We start from the raw sequence: 16,247 nt of genomic DNA on the forward strand, positions 1-16,247 counted from the left end.
CTCAAGTCTCTAACTACGTCTTTGTCACGTATCAGACTCACCAATGCTTCGGTTGAAGCTTCTATATGTATATGGAGCAAAATATGTCAACCAATTTTCGACTTAAAAAAACGTGAGTTACCTGTCTTTAAGGTCTCTGTATATGGTTGGGGAAAGGAAACATAAGTACGTCAAAGAGGCATTAAAGGCACAAAAAATACTGCAAAATAAGTGACTTGCATTATACCTAATATATTTAAGTCAGATTTTTATGGAAGTGGCACAGGCACGGCACGGTGTACTGTAAATCATCCTGTATAATAATTTACGCGTGTTATACGTACCTCCTTGAATCCTGAACGTGACGCTGCTGTCGTATCCTTGTATTAGGTCTATATTTCCCAACTCAACACCTAATGAACCTAAGTATGTGCCATCATAAATGGGCTGGCTAAACACAGGCGTCGCTGCGTCAGCTTTGATTATCTCAAGTAACACAGCAGTGGTAGTCGGCAGCGCATTCACTCCTTCAGCCGACAGCGTCAACATTAGGAAATTGTTTTCCGAAATAGCCTCTTGAGGAAGCTGTGCTGGCATATTTATTGTCACTTGATTTTGCACGTTCGATACAGTGAATGAGGTTGAGTAATCTGGAACGGCGCCAAGATTAGTTAGCTGTGGGTAAAATTGCAGACAATAACTGAAAGGCGACAAATATTGAATGATACTGATTTTTATTGGGATACGCCTGTTTATGAGGTCAGGTTTGCTTTGACAATAAAATATCAAGACTATTGAGAAGACCATAGTGTCTGTTTTGGACTTCAATAAAGCTTAAAATGCTCATCGTGTTTTTAATCCAAGTTGTAATATCGTGCCAACCATACTTTTACCTAAAGTTTCTACTTAAAATTATATTAAAGCAAAGTTTACTCACCGCCAGAGAGCGAAAAAGTCACGTCTTCTTCGTAACCGACACTTAAAATGATCGTGTCTAGTGTTAATATATTGTCTTGTAGCGATCCTTTGTAAGATTGAGCTTCAAATTGCATTTCCCTTGCTGAAAAGGTTTAGTGAAGAAAAGAAAAGGAAAGTCATAGACTAGAGAAAAGAAGTTTGTAAGAAGAAATAAAGGAAACGAAAATTAGAAACAGCAAATTACTTCCTGTAGTCTGTGACACACATTTGTGGTTTTCGTTCTTAATTTTTATTTTTTTATAAATATACAGCGTTAATTTTTGATACAATAACATATTCCAAGGGTACCTAGGACCCAAATTAATCAACTTTCATATGCTTAATTAAATATTAATGAGTTAAATTTTTCCTTACAAAATAATTCAGCACGATTGTACTTAGTCTGTTAGTTAAGGCATTTTTTTTTAAATTATTACCATATGTGGTAGTATTAATAATACACGCTGTATAGTCTTAATGCGACAACTAATATTTTATACGTAGCTTTCCATCTTTCCTCAAGACTCATGCACATGAAGCATAAGGATCCTTATCTGATGGAAAGTCACATATATATTAATAAAAACACTGTAAGTATATAAGACTAAGTAACTTTATGTATTATTCTCTGATCCGGACAAAGCAACACATGTGCTTTGTTTTAGTTCCCGCATTATTCACTCTGTATATAGCCAATATTCAGCAATCGATGCACAGTGTGACCATGCGGACTGTCCAGTTTCACACTACAGAATGCGGAACGGATCCGTAAAGTATCGTAAAGCTTTAAACTTTGGGATATCTGTTTCCTGGATTTATTTCAGCTTCCACAATTGTACTGAAAGTTCGAATTAGAAATGGAAGTCAACCAATTAACATTTAAAATATGTCACCTCCGGGTAAAGTGACGGCCACCACAGCGCTACCGCCGACGGTTCTAGGTTTTGCGGCTTCGACGGAGAGGTGGAGGTGGCTCTGGCTTAAGATATGCGAGGGCAGGTCGCCGGCCATCCGGAGCGTTGACGAGGGCCCGTCCCGGATCAACTCGAAGTAACTTTCGTATTCTGAAATGTTTAATTGTGCCAAATTAGGTATACCTGTCTATAAAGTGACTACCACACAATTAAGATCTATTTTTGCATTTTGCTTCGTCTTTAGGTAATTAGGTTCACCTATCAGGTTTGAAATTGAATTTAAATTTTATTGTACATGAAGTACTGTAGGTACTTTACCAATATGTAAAGGTGAATTAAACGACTACAGCAGGTATAGGCAAATGCAAGAATTCTTAATAGTCACATAGGTATTTTTATACATCTCTAATCTTACCTCCAGAAAGGGTTACAGTGACTGTTTCATCATATCCCTGCGCCAATAAAATTGGTTCCACCGTCAAACCAGAGGCTGGATCGTACGTTCCCGTGTACAAACTCTGATCGAATACTGGAGTTGTGACGTCATCTTTCACGATCTCTAACGTGACTATAGTTGTAGCAGAGCTATAGCCAGTAGACGCGGTGACTCTCAAATTAATAAAATTATTTTCTTGAATAATGTTATCATCCAAGGGAGTCATCGACAGGGTTATTGTGTTTCCAACGACCGTGGCGGAAAAAAACAAGGAGTAATCTGGAAAAATGTTACATAATTTAAGATAAAGTTCCTTTGAACACAAAGAAGATAATGAAGCGCATCAACATGTTTTATTTTGTGTGGTTTCGTGTTTAGCTACCCTTGTGTGTGCTAAAGCTCGTAAAATTACCGTAATTTACAGCGAAGATTGTTTTATATGCAAAATTCTGAAATGAAGACAATTCCCAATCTTTCTGTAGTTAGATTAGAACTCTTCTTTGGATTAGAACCATAATTAGTAGTAAAAAAACTGATTATTGTCGTAGTTCGCTGCAATTTCATATCAAATCTGCGGGTTTTTGGTTGGACGCTACCGTGGTCATGACATGTATGTAGGTATAACTATTTATATTCGTTTTTTTTTTGCATTAGAAAAAAGGTAAACAATCTTGATGTGTCTTTTAATTGGAAAACATGTTTTAAAAATAAGTCACGGAAAATATGTAACAAATAAATAAATAAATAAATAAATAAATAAAATAAATGTTGGTGGACATCTTACTCAGATCAACCTAGCCCCAAATTAAGCAAAGCTTGTACTATAGGTGCTAGGCGACGATATACCTACTACTACTATGCTACTACTTACACGACGTTTACGAGCTACTTTTACTATGGGACCAACCCTCAAATCGGGGATTTCTTTTTGGCTTTTCCATAGAAAAGTCGACATCTGATCAGCCAAAATGTATGAAAAAGTAAAAAAGTTTTTCGGGATTTCGGGGTTGGTGCCATAGTAAAAGTAGCTCAGTTTAGCGAGTAGAATCGAGCCCTGGATTTAAAGCCCCATGGTCATACAAACACTGTATTTTATGCTTTCATAAGTAATAGTTACTGATTTTTAATGAGCGTTTTTCAATTAAAAGACATGTCAAGACCGCTTATCTTCTTTCTAATGCCTAATAAATAAAAAGGAACTATAGGTAATGTATGCAAGAGTAGACGTACAAAAAAAAATTAAATGTCTTTTACAAAATATGGATAAGGCTGGCTAAATTGCATATAGAAGAAAATGTAAAATAATCACTTTTTTTTTCTGGTAATTATATTTATTGAAATAAATTCAGAAATAAGTAGTTTAAGCAAATTAATGTTGGTTATGGACCCGGGTATGTCCTTAAACTACGTCCAAGACCACCGGTGGACGGGCAGCAGCGTCCCTCAAATTCGGTGTAGGTACTCGACTGCGATCGCCAACCCGCCTGCCAAGCGTGGCGATTATGGCATTCACCCCCCATAAGGGGGAGGCCTATGTTCAGCAGTGGACGTCTTATGGCTGAGATGATGATGATGAATGTTGGTTAAGACTCGAGTCCTTTTGAGTTATCTGCTTTAAGACTCATAAAATAAAGTCTAAATTCGAGTTCTTTTTAACTTGTCAGGGACTTGAGTCATTTGTAGAGACTTATATCAGTATGTATTTATCTATATAAGTATGTATATTGTTGTTTGCTTAGTTTGGGGCTATGTTGATCTGTGTAAGATGTTGCCTCATATTTATTTATTATTATTTTGTATATTTACCTTCGACAGTGACAGTTACAACAGATTCTTGGTATCCTTGACTTAAAATTAGTTGCGTTAACTGCAGGGTGTTGTCCACAATCTCTCCCCCGTAATGAGGTTGTTCAAATTCCAGGTGCACAACTGAAAATTAAAGTTAGGGCTATAGTCAAAGCTGTTGCACACGGGAATGCAGAGAGCGATTACACAGTTCGTTGAAAACAGAGATAAGTTAAAGATATATACATATAAAGACTGTTACATCTTAAAAAAATTGGTAATGAAAACGGGATGGTGAAGAGTAGAACTGCCGTATTCGAACTTCAAGATATTCACAAGAGACGACAAGTACTAGATACGTTATAGTTTAGATATCAACTAGTTCTCTTTTGCAGCGCAATTCGGGCAACCAATGTTCGAATCATGCCGAGAGTATTTACCTACAGTTTATATTTACCTTAGATATCGCGGCAGACTATCTGCCGTATTCGAACTTCAAGATATTCACAAGAGACGACACGTACTAGATACATTCTAGATACGTTATAGTTTAGATATCCATAACCAATGTCACTTTTACGTTAGATAGAGTAAGATATCTATTAGATGTGAATTGGATCTCTAAGTCATATCCTATGGAAATCGTTCAAGAGTATCTCCAGAATCGCGCAAATGTCAAATTTGACAGGTTAGATCTTAAACATATCGTTATCGTATCTTGAAAAAATCGTATCGTCTAAAAGATATCTAATAGATATCTATTTCAAAATCCGAATCGTGCCCGAAGTGTCTCTCTTCACAAAGTATAAGTACTAGTGTTGTGAATAAAGCTCATTTCGAGGCTTAAAAATACGAACCCTTAAGTCTCTCGAGGCTTAACGCCTCAAAGGCGGCAAAGACGATTTCTTACATCCATTCGCGTGAAATAAATATATACAATTCTCAAATATAGTCGAGTCTTCAAGACTTATGAGTTTTAAGGGCTCGAGTCTTTAAGCTTAAAAATAAGCGGTATTCATAACACTGATAAGTACTCGTTGTTAGTGTCATAATCGTTACAAAGTCAAGGTCAATTTTTTCGTCATTGTTGAGATGGTAGAACCATGCATACTACTCGTATCTGAGGGAATTCAAATAGATTACAGTTTCAAGCTAATTTTTTTAGGAAACCTAGACCTTATCAATGTGACCTCATCTACAACAATGATGAAAACATTACCAGTCTTTATTATAAATATGCTGGTCTTTACTTGAAACCAAGTTGTATGTAACTAAGCGATACAATAAAACCTACCAACAATGTTAACACATTTTTTCTGGCAAGCAATTTACAGCACTCATGACAAATTACGATGCGGTCGATGCGAACGGGGTAGTACTGAGACAAAACACATATTTCATCCTAACAAAATTACATAACTTGCGTTGTGAATTTGTGCCGCGTTGTATCGAATGTAGCCATAAATTTATGACTATTGCCAAAGTGGCAAAAACATTTGTACGGTCTTACGACTTGACGTGTCCAAATTTTTTGAATCGTATGTTGTTCTTATACTGATCGTACACTCACCTGCAAAATTATTTTATAAATACGAAATATCCAAAAGTATGTGAGATGCTTTTGCGGCTCTACAAGTAAGGCTCTCAGATATTTTGACGCGCTTCGTTGTTCAAAATAATATCGAAAGTGGCTGTACGTGTGGTCAAAATGTTTTACAATATTTTTTTTTATTAATCCTACCAAAAAATACGTGAAAAAACTGTCTTAGTGACCATCATTAGCGAGAGGTATAAATATCCTTAATAGTTTCTAGCGAGACGACTCACCAGACAAAAAAAATTGAAAGCGGAGTGCAAGAAAACAGGATCAAAAAGTATTATTTCTAATTCGAACGATGCAAAACAAATTCAACTAAAATGATTTAAAGTTCATCGAACTTTGAGTTGTAGGAAGATAGTAAGTAGGTCGCTGATAGGCGGGTTAAAGAATAAAACTAAGTAATTAGATACCCCCTCAATTACCTAACTTTGTGTTGAAAATTTAATTTCCCTCTACTATTTCTTGCTCTATTGTTAACCAAGTATTTACTTATTAAACAATTTGAATTAGTCGAAACGATTCCATGAAGTAATAAGTTTAAATGAAGAAACTTTTTGTCTTTGCCATTAACCACAGATCACCTCAAATAGAGAATGAGCTAAGACAACCCGCGGTCACCATACATGGCATACATAGGCGCTCCTGTATTGATTTAGTACTCGTATTGCAGCCGCCATCGCTTATTTTATTCGTTGTTTCATAAAGCTGTAGGTAACATTTTAACAAATCTAAAGCACAAACACTGATCAAAACTGCTATTGGTCAAGCGTGAATCGCACGACGTTTTGTACCTTGTAATTGTAACTTGTAGTTTCATGAAATCGGGTCCAGTTGGTACTCATGTAAATTAAAATATCTGCGATTTTAATACCATAGGCATTGCAAGTGTCATTTATACGTCATAATTTCATAGAAGTTTGACGTTTAAAAGATCACCTGCACTGCGTAGGCTATGAAAGTCGCTGAAGACTTTTCTTGGTCTAACTCTAACGCGGTGTCTGATTAGTTATGTAGTGATCGGTGACGTTTTAATTACATGGCAGCGTTGTCGAGTTAAAGCAATCTGTAAAGTAAAATTCAGCTGAAATTATTCATTAAGTGTTAACCTTAACCTTTATGTGAACCGTGATATGAACCTTATTTGACTTCTTCTTCAAAATTGTTACTATCCTTTACTTTAATTCAAATGAAATTAAAACATAGTTACCAATCACTACTGATTATTTGACGAAGCGCTGGTGAGTGGTGAGAGCGTGCGACTTGCAATCTGGAGGTCGCGGGTTCAAACCCCGGCTCGTACCAATGAGTTTTTCGGAACTTATGTACGAAATATCATTTGATATTTAATGTACCAGTCGCTTTTCGGTGAAGGAAAACGTCGTGAGGAAACCGGACTAATCACAATAAGGCCTAGTTTACCCTCTGGGTTGGAAGGTCAGATGGTAGTCGCTTTCGTAAAAACTAGTGCCTACGTCAAATCATGGGATTAGTTGTCAAGCGGACCCCAGGCTCTCATGAGCCGTGGCGAAATGCCGGGATAACGCGAGGAAGAAGAAGAAGACTGATTATTTGAGTCTGTCACTGTTAAAAATAGTAGTGGGGTCTCATTAAATTACTTACTATAAAAGCAAATAACAAGGATCGACTTTCATTACCTTTGAGACAATTTACAATGTTATCATAGAATTTATTCAGACGTACGGTAAACGTACTAGTGCTCGACATGCTAATGCCCACCTCTCTCGAGAATTGCTGTCACCTCTATTAACAATGTCTTAAGCTTCAAGATGACATATCGTCGGGTGACAAGCAAAAATCACTAAGTACCACCACAAGTTCGTAGCCATAGTGAACCATATTCGTACTGGATTAAGGTCGATTTTTGTTTAATTTTTTTTAGTAATCAGTGACTTTTGCTTGTCACCTGACGATATACTGGGACCGCGTTGAGCACTAGTACGTTTACCTTACAGGGGCGTATTGAAATGAGGTCTAACCTTCAGGTAGCTCTACCACAATGGTCGCGGATGCTCCGCTGGTGTCCTCCCGAGAAGCCAGTACCACTAAGTAAATCCGTCCCTCTTGTAACGCCGCTGCGGGTAGCGGATTGGCGACTGACAGAGTCACTAGATTACCGTTGTCGGTAATGGCGAAATGAATGGCGTAATCTGTCGGAAAATTAAAAAAAAATCATTAGGGTTATTTAATTGGCAGGTACTTATAAGGATGACTCACTCTAGACCGGACCGGGCCCGGGCCGAGACGTGCGTCATGTCATTTTCTATGACGGCTGATCGGTGACCACGGTGACCACGTGGTGCTTTCCGTGGAAAACGAAGCTCCGACCCGGCCCCGGCCAGGTCTAGTGTGTGTCATCCTTTACAGTTCGATTTTTTTAGCATTAGAAAGAACTTGCAAAAAGGTAAGCGATCTTGACATGTCTTTTAATTGAAAAACGCTTTTTAAAAAATCAAAAACTTTTACTTATGAAAGCAGAATTCTTCTGTAACAATTATGAATCTAATACGATCATAATATAAATGATCGTATTAGATTCATAATTGTTACATATTTGCCGTAACTTATTTTTAAAATGTGTTTTTCAATAAAAAGACACATCAAGATTGTTTACCTTATTTCTAATGCTAAAAAAAACGAACTATAGTAAGGGTTAAAATCCTTATCACGTCGGGATGCAAATAAAATATGATAGTAAAATTTTAAATTGTTCTAACGAATATGTCAATAATTTCCTTAGTAACTTGTAAAAGCCATTATCAGATTCGGTGGTGCTAATTTACCTAGGTGTTATATTTGGGGGCACCAAAGTGCATGTTAAATTGTGTTACCACTATATTTGGCGACTGTTCCCATATTTAAAAAGGTAATAGGGACTAAATTAAACAGACAAATAAATCAGTTGAGAGACAAGCGTTAAAAAATCAACAAGCTAGTCTTTGTAGCATTGTAAATAAGATTTAGTTTCCCTTGACATTTGCAAAGGTTTCTCTGCATGTCTGTGGAGAGTTAGCAGAACAATGTTAATACATCTTGTTAATACTCGTACCATACCTCCTTCCAAACTAAACTGTACGAGTTCATCGTAGCCTTGCTCCAACGTGATCGGTTGTTCCACAGTAACTTGGTCGTTCTCGGTATAACTTGCCAAGTAGAACGCCTGACTGAAAACCGGCTCGAGGGGCAGCTCGAAGTCAGAACTACCATGTATGGTAACTGTTGTGGTTCTTGTTATTGGAGGGTCTCCAGTTTGGTCGACGTCCTGTAAACGTTTTTTAAAGCATGTAGATGTCGCTGCGAGCACTTCTCGAGGACGTTGTACAGTCATCGTTAGATATATCGGAGCGGCCAAGGTGTTCAATAATATCTGAACACGCACTCTAACGCGTTGACAATAGCTGAGGCGTGTTCAGATATATCTGATGGCGACTGTACACACAGCTGCAAATGTGTACATATGCCCACTTTATGAATGGAATTCACTCATGAAGTGTGTATGAACTTTTGCAACTCCCTGTACATTCGCCATCAGATATATCGGAGCGACCAAGGTGTTCACAATATCTGAGCACGCGCTCTAACTCCCTGACAATAGAGGCGTGTTCAGATATTTGTGAGCACCTTGGCCGCTCCGATATATCTGATGGCGACTGTACGAGCACAAACTAGAGTGAAGGTATTTAAAGATTTCGTGGCCATACGATTCCAGATAGCGCAATTAATTACCGGGAGTTGGGTTAGGTTAGGGGTTAAGGAATGTAAGGAAAAAACAATACACTCTTTTTGTTTGGACAGTCGTGTAAAAATATGCTTCAGAACATTCGAAGCCGACTATCATTATAAGGTCGATGCGAGGGTTTCTAGTCCTTTCAGTGCATCTGCATACCTTGTCGGATTTACTTTTCGACCCGATTCCATCTTTAAGATACGTCAGACAATAGATCTAGAAAAGATATGAAATAGATATGTCAGTATCAAATGTGACTTTTCTTCAAACATAAACATCACTTTTTACACGGACACATCTAATCCATATCGTTTCAAGATCTATTAAGTGACGTATCTTAAAGTTCAAATAGGGCAGTTCGTTTGATAAGTTGCACTTCGGGGAGTGTGCCCAAGAGCTACACGAGCTTATTCCACCGTCCCCATTCTACCATCGGACTTTTAGACGCACGGCCGGTTTCCATCCTTACTTGGTAGATATTCCACCAATTCGCACGAAGCGCTTTGCTTCTACTTTCCTTATGCGCACTGCCAAGGAATGGAATTCCTTGCCGGCGTCTATATTTCCGTGTTCTTATAACCCGGCAACCTTCAAATCAAGAGTGAACAGGCACCTTCTGGGCGAGCTCGCTCCATCGTAGGCCACGTCTACGCCTCGGCTAGTCTGTGGCCATGAGTAAGCCCATTCAAAATAAAAAAAAAAAATAAAAAAAAAATAAACTGCTATCAATCAACCAAAATTATAAGTCATAACACATGCGAAAATCCATTGTTGTAGATAAAAAACCCTACTTAACTTGAATTCTTAATAGATGCGATCTATGTTTGACACTCACCGTAGCACTGATAGTCAGTATAATCGGCTCAGGAATAGATCTTATAAACGCAGTGCTCTTCAATACGGCTTTAAACTCTTTAGCATCAGTCGAGGCCGCCTCATCATACTCGATGCCAATATATGGATTGTCCTCGATACCGAAATCGATTCTGTACGTAGTGAGATCGATATCTCGAACGATTATATCGCTGACGCAGTTGGTGATGAGGAATCCGGGCGGGACGGGCGTAGCGATGGTAAATTCGTACGTGGTGGTTTCTGATGCGACGGTGTCTGGTGTCTTCCATAATGGCGGATTGTTGTTGTTGTCGTTTATTTCTATGCGGATCGTCTGTAATAGAACAACAAGATATTCTTTATAATAATCTGGCTGGCTGATTAATATATCGGTTAAAAAAAAACTACATGGTGATTACATGCGTGATTACAAGGGGAAACGATTTTTTTCACAAATATGAATTCCTAGTCCCATCAAATTAATCAAAACTGTCAAAGCATCGTTTAATACAAAAATCTCTTTACTACGGCATCAATATCTCTAAAATTTATGAATAAAAGAACACGTTGGGGATAACAGAGCAATTCGCCAAAAGTAACATTGATTAAATATCAAAATTTCCCAAAATGCGTAACTGTAATATACAGGGTGATTCAGGAGACGTGAGCAGGACTAACACTGCGCATTTCGTAAATTATAAGCAACTGTTTCCTATCAGTATTAGTGAGGTTAACGTTAATTTTCTAGTCGTGTTGAAAAAAAAAGTTATTAATTTATTTACGACATTGATGGTCACCCTAACATTAGAATACTAAACTACCGATATTCTGTGTCAAATTGAATGTCATCACTGTCATCACGGTCTGGTTACTTTTGAAAACTCGTATCTCACTCAGGTTTGACATTTTATTTTCTTCTTAAAAGAGGTTTTATGTTTATTAATTAGGTCTTGTAGGGTGACCATGATTGAAGAGAATTAAATTTGCCCTCACCAAAATTTGAAAAATAGGAAAAAGTGTGGTTGTTTCACCTAAATACGACGATGATCGATCAATTACCACTTACTGAGTGTGCAGGATTAGTCCTGCTCACGTCTCATGAATCACCCTGTATAATATGTCACTTTATCATCCTTATTAAAAGGCTACAAATATAATGACCACCAAAAAATACTTTGGTACCCTAAATAAAAAAATCATGCTTACCAAAAAAAATTACTGAACACCAAAAAAATAAGGCCTAAAATTACAAAAGTAGAGTGACGGCACCAATCATGGACATGTTAAGCGCACTAAATTAGAATTTCGTTTAAAAATGGGATGTTTTTTGACGATACAAAAATGGTGATTTTTTTTTCGGCACTCAAATACATGAGGAACATTTAAACAAAACCAAAAATTCTGTATGTTTAATACATAATTAATAAAAAATATATAAATTGAAATTTACGAAATCACCATTGATGGACATCAAAAATTCAGTAATGGACACCCAGTCATGGACATGGACCCAATTATGAACATCCATTAATGGACACTTTTGTATTGAACACATAAATGAAACAAATAATGTCACAAATCAACTTTTATTAACGCTATTTGAACTTTCATTTAGATTTCTAAGTTATACTATAAGAGTTCTAGGACTAATCCGGTTGCCGGCTGCATGAAACAAACCTGATCAAAAAATAGAATATACCTACCCTGTAGAGGTACCTGACATTTAGTACCTTCCAACGCACTTGGTCGGCCTAGGCTTAACCTGGCAGATTTTGTACAAATGGCAAAAACGTTGGACAAAAAAACATCAAAAAAATACCTCATCGAAAAATGGAATTAAACTTGTATGGTAGGATACCTGACCTTGGGGACAGTAAAAAAAAAGTGGTCGGCCTCACCTTAGCCTGGCAGTTTTTGCAGTCCGACCAGATTTATTGGACCACATGACACCTACAATTTACCTCATAGCAAAATAGAATTGTTGACGTATGTCTTGGTCGGCCTCACCTTAACCTGACAGCTTTTGCAGTCCGACCAAATTTATAAAAAAAAACATGAAAAAGACCTATCGAAAAATCGTATGAAACTTGTATGGTACGATAGCTGCCTTTGAGGACAGTAAAAAAAAATGGTCGGCCAAATCCTGTATTGGCCGGCCGATTGGCGATTGGGTCGATCAAATTTGTGGTACCACGTGAGAGCTACAATTTACCTCATCAAGAAATAGAATTGGCAGTTTTTGCTGCCAGGCTACGAGTTTTTGCAGTCCAACCAAATTTGTGGTACCACGTGACAGCTACAATTTACCTATAGGATGAAAAAAACGGCTTATAATAGCTAAAATAAACCTATTGACGTATGGCTTGGTCGGCCTCACCTTAGCCTGGCAGTTTTTGCAGTTCGACCAAATTTGTGGTACCACGTGACAGCTAGAATCCCTACAATTTACCTCATCGAAAAATAGAACGAAAAAAACAGATTATAATAGCTAAAATAAACCTGTTGACGTGTCTTGGTCGGCCTCACCATAACCAGTCAGTTTTTGCAGTCCGACCACAGTTATAAAAAAATCATCAAAAAAATCTTATCGAAAAATCGTATGAAACTTGTATGGTACGATAGCTGCCTTTGAGGACAGTAAAAAAAATGGTCGGCCAAATCCTGTATTGGCCGGCCGATTGGCGATTGGGTCGATCAAATTTGTGGTACCACGTGAGAGCTACAATTTGAGGTAAATTGTAGCTCTCACGTGGTACCACAAATCAAGAAATAGAATTGGCAGTTTTTGCTGCCAGGCTACGAGTTTTTGCAGTCCAACCAAATTTGTGGTACCACGTGACAGCTATAATTTACCTTGTCGAAAAATAGGATGAAAAAAACGGATTATAATAGCTAAAATAAACCTGTTGACGTATGGTTTGGTCGGCCTCACCTTAGCCTGGCAGTTTTTGCAGTCCGACCAAATTTGTGGTACCACGTGACAGCTATTATTTGCCTCATCGAAAAATAGGATGAATAAAAAACGGATTATAATAGCAAAATAAACCTGTTGACGTATGGCTTGGTCGGCCTCGCCTTAGCCTGGCAGTTTTTGCAGTCCGACCACATTTATCCATCCATCTAAGACAAAACAAAGAGCCCAATTATGGACAACTAAAAATACCCAGTTATGGACATCGTCTATTATTGGAAAATAAAGAGCAATCACAAAATCAACCCAACTCAAATGTTTAGTGCAATAAATTAAATAATTTAACACAATAAACTAAAAAAGTAATAAAAAGCTTAAGCTTGGACACTTGTCCATTACTGAATTTCATAAAATATCGAATCCAGTAATGAACAAACCCCACAAAAAACTTATTGCTGTGATTGGACATATTCAACTTAGCTCAATTTACTTGCAATATAGTATTATTCAGTAAAAATAACATTAAATCTCATTACAACATAACACAAGATAACACCATGCACAAATATGTACTCACCTCCTTAACGATTTCAACAACAATAACGGATTTTTATGACCACCGCCCGCAACGAGATTTTACTTCGCAGCCATCTTAGAACAAAACGGCTGATTTTGGTGACATGTGTCAAAATGACAGCTCAAACGTCTATTGGTTATGCTTTAGTGTTGCCAGTTGAAAAATGTTGGGACAGTTGCTTAATAAATTCGATCAGCGTAAAAAATGTCCATAATTGGTGCCGTGTCCATTACTGGTGCCGTCACCCTACCACCGTTTTAATTACGACTGCACTTCAAATTGTATTCGAATACCAAATATATTGAATGATTACCAAAAATCATTAATGATCACCAAATCTTGAAGACCAAATTAATGCGATATTTTCACCTAAATAAACACTATGATTACCAAAAAATGTATACATATTACCAAATAAAGTAAAATGCTGCCAAAATTATTAGCCCCTCCCGCTCAACCCCCCGTACCCCGCACCATATACCTATCTAACCTAACCTACTTTTCTAGGAGCATACTGAAATGCTACTAGAAAAGTAGGTTAGGTTTGTACTGCTATCAGTTAAGTGGGCTAGGTTAGCACTGCGACCCTTACGGAAATGAATTGCTACTATAAAAGTGGGTTAGGTTAGGTTTAAACTGCGACCCTTACAGAAAAGAAATGCTACTAGAAAAGTGGGTTAGGTTAGGTTTGAACTGCGACCCTTACAGAAACGAAATGCTACTAGAAAAGTGGGTTAGGTTAGGTTTGAACTGTGACCCTTCCAGAAACGAAATGCTACTAGAAAAGTGGGTTAGGTTAGGTTTGAACTGCGACCCATACAGAAACGAAATGCTACTAGAAAAGTGGATTAGGTTAGGTTTGAACTGCGACCCTTACAGAAACGAAATTCTACTAGAAAAGTGGGTTAGGTTAGGTTTGATCTGTGACCCATACAGAAACAATTGTGGTTACAGTTTTGGTGGTCATTTACTATATTCGGGTTTACAATGATTATTTTGGAGTCATTTGCTTTAATAGGATAGCAAGATTTAAAAATTTGGTTATAATTTTACATTAAAATGGAGTTCTAATTTTGGTGGTCATTTACTATTTTTGGGTTTACAATGATTATTTTGGTGTCATTTTATTTAATAGGATATCACGATGTGAAAATTTGGTTATCAATTGACATTAAAATGGGGTTTGAAATTTGGTAATCATTTACAATTTTTGGGTTAACAATGATTAGTTTGGTGTCATTTCCTTTAATAGGATAGTAAAATGTAATAAAATTGGTAATCATTTCACATTAAAATGGTGTTATAATTTTGGTGATCATTCATTATTTTAGGGTGGTAAAGTACATTTTTTTGGTATTAAATTTTATATTAAATCTGGTGATCAGTTAAATAGCAGCCTTATTAAAATGCCAGTAACGAGAAATAATTATGAGACTAATTATGTTATGTCAAATCAAATTTGTTCGAAATTCAAATGTCAATATTAAATCAAAATTGACTTTATTATTACGCAATAATCACATTTTCACAAATATAAAATTTGCCCTAACTAAACTATAAAATAGTTTATTTTCATCGTCGTTTTCATAGAGGGTTTAAGATATGTGTTTAGATAAAAACTAGGTACTTACATTATAGCGTGGCATAACCTTTAAACCGCGTGTTACTACATATAGGGTCGGTTGCACCAAAGTGTTCGTATCGTTAAAGAGTTCGCAAAATTTTTATGTATGGAAAGTTTCATAGTAAAGCGCCGGGGCGCGCCGGCTGAAGTTGATCAGTGTGTCAAATGTGGTTGGTGAAACTGGTCCTTGATGCTGACAGTACAACTCACAAAATAACAAACACAGCTTATATTACAAAACCAGGAAGTATAAGGTTGCATAAAGAGGCATTTCCTCGCTTTGAAGGCCTTACTTACAAGAGGAGACGACGGCGTTTGTCCGTTCGTACATGTGAAGGCGTAAGTCAAGCTAATAAGGTCGGCGGTCTCGTATTCCTCAAACAGCGTATACGCCTCGTTCGTACGAAGGACAAAGGCGGAGTCTTCGAGTGATGCAGCGATGTATGGACCTTGGTTGAGATCACTGGACGATGTAAGGGTGAAGCCTGAAATCAATTGTACCGATTAATTGTTTGCCGCGGGTGCTTTAATGGGAAACGGCTTTAATTTTAACAATAGTTTGAAAACCGTTACCGTAACCGGTGTTTTTAATAACATCAAAAACATCGAAACATCAACATTTATTCAGCAAATAGGCCACAAGGGCACTTTTACACGTCATCATTGAATTTACATACAAGCAAAAATAATAATATAACAATACATCCACAATTTTATTTATAAAATAAAACTAACAATTCAAACTAATGTATTAAAATTTCTTAGAGATGCATACTCGTATGGTCTCTTAATGTCGAATTATATAAAAAACCTACAATATTAATATAAAGAAAAAAATACAGACACAAAAACAGCCCAATATTTGGAATTATTTTATGTTCTTTA

The 16,247-nt window shown here is 37.0% G+C and overlaps 1 protein-coding gene across 1 annotated transcript in view; it reads right to left on the bottom strand.

The window, feature by feature from the left end:
* Window positions 1-16,247, bottom strand: part of LOC134666019 (uncharacterized) — a 60,681-nt gene that overhangs the window by 25,799 nt on the left and 18,635 nt on the right. Inside the window, exons 3-11 of the mRNA XM_063523100.1 lie at window positions 15,660-15,847; window positions 10,252-10,584; window positions 8,744-8,951; window positions 7,669-7,839; window positions 4,093-4,215; window positions 2,266-2,565; window positions 1,830-2,000; window positions 917-1,039; window positions 324-629 (exon numbers count right to left, since the gene is read on the bottom strand). Of these exons, the coding sequence (XP_063379170.1) occupies window positions 324-629; window positions 917-1,039; window positions 1,830-2,000; window positions 2,266-2,565; window positions 4,093-4,215; window positions 7,669-7,839; window positions 8,744-8,951; window positions 10,252-10,584; window positions 15,660-15,847 (1,923 nt within the window). The remainder of the gene's footprint in view (window positions 1-323; window positions 630-916; window positions 1,040-1,829; window positions 2,001-2,265; window positions 2,566-4,092; window positions 4,216-7,668; window positions 7,840-8,743; window positions 8,952-10,251; window positions 10,585-15,659; window positions 15,848-16,247) is intronic.

This window comes from Cydia fagiglandana, chromosome 7, assembly GCF_963556715.1.
Source record: "Cydia fagiglandana chromosome 7, ilCydFagi1.1, whole genome shotgun sequence".
In the NCBI taxonomy this organism is placed as follows: Eukaryota; Metazoa; Arthropoda; class Insecta; order Lepidoptera; family Tortricidae; genus Cydia; species Cydia fagiglandana.